We start from the raw sequence: 4055 nt of genomic DNA, 5'->3' as shown, positions 1-4055 counted from the left end.
TCACTTGCGCCTGATCCGTCTAGAGGCGGCTGGTTGAGGCCCCACGGGCCCCTTCCAGCAGATAACTGTGCTCGTCCGGCGAGGGAGGAGACGCTGCGCACTTCTCTTGGTGCTTCAGAGCCATTATGAAGCTCAAGACGATTCTTTGTTTAAAAAAAAAAAAGATTTATTTATGCATACAGAACTGGGGGACAGGCCAGAGGGGGAGGGGCTGAGAGGCGTCCCCAGAGACCGAGTGGGGAGCAGGACAGGCAGATCGATGAAGTATATTGCTGGGGGGAGCAGCGGGGAGACAGCAGGGGTCTGCCGTGCCGCGCCCTGGGGTCCCCTCTGGGCCGGGGATGGAACCCGCATTGACACGGCTGCGGAGAGCTTGCAGTGCTGCGCCCCAACCCGCTGCACCCCAGGGAGGCCCCAGGATGATTCTCAAACAGCCTGACACCGCAGCCGCTCCGAGGCGGGGCGGAGTCCACGCCAGGAGTCCACGCCAGGAGTCCACGCCAGGAGTCCACGCCAGGAGTCCACGCCAGGAGTCCACGGAGACACTGTGCGTGTGGCTGGGGAAACGCGCTGTCTTTTTGGTTTTTGACAAAGGCCCTCCCTAAAAATAACTTTTTTTCTGCAGCCAAGGTTATGCTTTGATACTTTTATTTAAAAAAAGGGTAAAGGTAGAGACATCTTACTGGGGTGGAGTGGGGGATGGGATCAACGACGGTGGGGGAGGGAAGTGCCCTGGACTGTGGCGATGGCACACGGGTGATCTGGTGACGGGAAGCCCACGGGGATGGCGGCTGAGATGGACAAAGGCACCGAATGATGTAAACATAAACTATAATAATATTGTTTTTAAAAAAGGGCAAAGGTGTATTAACCGCCGGGGGTGGGGAGAACGGACTCTCCTGGGTCTCCTCACACACCTGCTGGACCCCGGCTGCTCTGGGGGCCTCCCAAGGGTGGTGATGTCACACTGGGCAGGTGGGGGAGGGGGAGGGGGCAGAACCCAGAGTGGCCACACCCATGGACGGAGCCAACCGACACGAGGTCCCGTGGTTGACGGTCCTTGAGCTGAACCTGTCTGTGCTTCTGCGCTCAGGGGTTCCAGCAGGCGGTGTACAGACCCCCAGTGCTCGGCTCGTCTCGGTGCTGGGCAGCCTCCACCGAGCCGAGTTCCAGACTTTCCATCTCCCCAGATGGAGGCCCCTCCCACTCCCTGCACCCCACAGCCCTGATGACCAGCTCTGGCCGTTTCCTCTCAAGGGAACCACGTACCCCGTGGCCTGCTGTATGTGGTCCTTTCCCGGAGCGTCACGCTTTCAAGGTCCATCCGCGTTGGCTGTGAAGCAGGGCGCTCAGGGTGGAGCGGCAGGCCAGGCGGGAACAGACACCAGACTGCCCCAGGAGGCCAAAAACCAAAACCAAGGGCTAGAGGAACTCGCGATGGGGGGGTCTATGGGCTGCAGCCCAACAGAGGACAGAGCGCGAGGGAGGACAGGTCACTCGCTGTCCGTGGGTCTCACCCGTGCGCACAGTTGCATGGACTTTGGCTCAAGGACTTCGGGCTGATTTTGCAAACGGGGGAAGCAAAGCTCACTGTGGCTGCCGTGGCGGCTGCCTCACCCAGACAGCGCCCACTGGCAGCACAGGCCGAGTGCCGGTCACCTGTCCACAGAGCTGGCCACAGTGGCCTGCTGGTCCCTCAGAGGCGGTGCCAGAGACACCCAGTGTTCACAGCTCTCCGCAGGCAGCTGGACGACCCCAGCAACAGCTGCTCTTTGAGGCTCGGCCCTGGGCCTCTGGGGCCCCCTCAGGGGGGGAGAGAAAGGACCCCCAGAGAGCCCCAGACCCCTCCTGCCTGGCTTATAGCCTCTTTCAGGGGGCCTCACCTGATTGGACCATTTTTTTAATCCTGTGGCTGATTGGACCATTTCGTACCAATCAGCTCATCGCTCATACCTGATTGGCCCATTCCACAACCCAGGAAGGACATATAAAAGGGAGGGTGCCCGGGCTCCCTGGAGCCACAGCCAGAGCCACTCGCTGGGCATCTGTAGGTCTCTGCCAGTGTTGCTACTGGCCCCTCCCACAGGGCTCCCTCCCTCCACTGGCAGCCAGGTCCAGCATCAGCTGTGCTTTTTCATGACCGAATAATATTCCACTGCCTGGAGAGACCACTGTTCTGCTTGTTCATCTGTCGATGGACAGGCCTGAATATTTTAACAAAGTATCCTCAAGGGTCAGTGACGCTCTACAGTGGGGTTTCACACATAACTCTACTAGGAAGTAAGAAGTTGGGGGAGGTTTCTGGTTACCCCAGCCCGTTTCACTGGCAGGGAGCAAAGTCTTTGGCAGGAACAAGCCGTGATGGCGCTTTCTCTGCAGAAGCCCTGGCCGCCGAGCTGGTCCCTGGCCTGCCCCTGCCTGAAGCTCCGCCCGGCACCCCGTCACCCAGCGCGAACCCCCAGAGTCTCACACGGCACTGTTGCTGGTGCAGCATGAGCTTCTGGGGAGCCTGGGCTCGCTCTGTGAGGCCCGTCCTGCCTAGCTTCCCTGGGCCTCCCTCAGGCCTGGGGGAGGCAGCCGCGTCACCCCACGGGTCCTCACGGGAGCCAGACCCACACTTCCGCTGCCCTCATGAGAGGCCAAGCTCGTTGGCTGAGACTCGACGGAAGGGCCACACTGCCGGGCCCACCTTCCCTCACACGCTCAGCGCCCAGGGTTCAGGCCTGCACTTCACGCCCCTGGAGATCCTGTCCAGTTGGCTCAGGACTTGAACGCGGGAGAGGAAATCAAGCACCCCCCACTAAACGCTCCATCTGCAGGCATGTTCATTTAGGCGCCCCCGAAGTCCCTGGCAGCATGGGCCTGGCTTTGTGGGGGCTGCAGGGGAGCCCTGCCCGGGCTGGGGAGGTGACAGGGGAGAGGCGGGGAGCCCTGCCCCGGTGGGTGGGGGACAACAAAGGTGTGTGTGAAGGTAACAAGTCACAAAGGGTGGGGAGGGGTGAAAAGGGCCTGCGCGGGGGTCCAGGCAGAGAAGGGGGGCATTTCTCTCCCAGGCCTGTGGTCCTCAGCCTTGGGGGTACAGAGCAGGTGCAGGCTGCGATCTTCGCGCCCTCTGGGTCCCCACGGCCGCCTTCCGCACCCCTCCCCGACGCCCCTTGGAGAGAGGGGTGAGGCCGGGAGACCGGCGGCAGCCCGGGGAGAGGTGGACACGGGCGGAGCCGGCATGGCCAGGCCCGGCGAGCTGCCCTACCACACGGCCCAGAGCGGCGGGGCGGGATGCGGGATGTTCCACACGGCCGCGGGCAAGCTGCAGCGTCAGCTGCACCAGGGGGAGTTTGACATCTTCAAGCACGCGCCCATCTTCGAGAGCGACTTCATCCAGGTCACCAAGCGGGGCGAGGTCATCGACGTGCACAATCGTGTGCGCATGGTGACGGTGGCCGTCGCCTCCACCAGCCCCCTGCTGCCCATGCCGGACGTCATGCTGCTGGCCCGCCCGGCCGCCAGCCTGGAGGACCGCACGGGCCGCCCGGCCCGGGCCAAAGGCCACAAGGGGTCCAAGGCCGTGGAGCTCACCCGCCTGCTGCCGCTGAAGTTCGTGAGGCTCTCGGTGCACGACCGAGAGAACCAGCAGCTGCGCCTCAAGCTGGCCACCGGCCGCTCCTGCTACCTGCAGCTGTGTCCGGCGCAGAGCACGCGGGACAACCTGTTCGCCCACTGGGAGAAGCTCACCTACCTCCTGCGGCCGCCCGTGGACAGCCACAGCGGCACCTACGCCCTCCCGGCCGGGGACATGGTGTGCGTGCCCGGGGTCGAGGAGGAGACGGGCGTCGGGGAGCCGGACTGCGCGGGCTGGGGCGACCAGGACCAGGTGAGCGTCCGGAGTCTCCACGGGCCCCCCGAGGTCGCCGGGGCCACCTCTGCGGCCTTCTCGGGCGGGCAAGGCCTCCCCCAGGAGCCCCCCAAACCCATCCACGTGCACTACGGCAGCACCTCGGACATCAGCCTTGCAGATTCCCCCGACCCCGCCGCAGGGGCCGTGACCGCCGCCGGGG

The 4055-nt window shown here is 63.8% G+C and overlaps 1 protein-coding gene across 1 annotated transcript in view; it reads left to right on the top strand.

Annotated features, from left to right (window-relative positions):
* Positions 1 to 3223: 3223 nt before the first annotated feature.
* Positions 3224 to 4055, top strand: part of FAM71A (family with sequence similarity 71, member A) — a 1625-nt gene continuing 793 nt past the window's right edge. The window contains exon 1 of the mRNA XM_004694902.1: positions 3224 to 4039. Coding sequence (XP_004694959.1) covers positions 3224 to 4039 — 816 coding nt within the window. The remainder of the gene's footprint in view (positions 4040 to 4055) is intronic.

The sequence above is a fragment of the Condylura cristata genome, unplaced genomic scaffold, assembly GCF_000260355.1.
Source record: "Condylura cristata isolate star-nosed mole 26May11 unplaced genomic scaffold, ConCri1.0 scaffold00050, whole genome shotgun sequence".
In the NCBI taxonomy this organism is placed as follows: Eukaryota; Metazoa; Chordata; class Mammalia; order Eulipotyphla; family Talpidae; genus Condylura; species Condylura cristata.
This window is presented reverse-complemented; position numbering and strand designations above follow the sequence as displayed.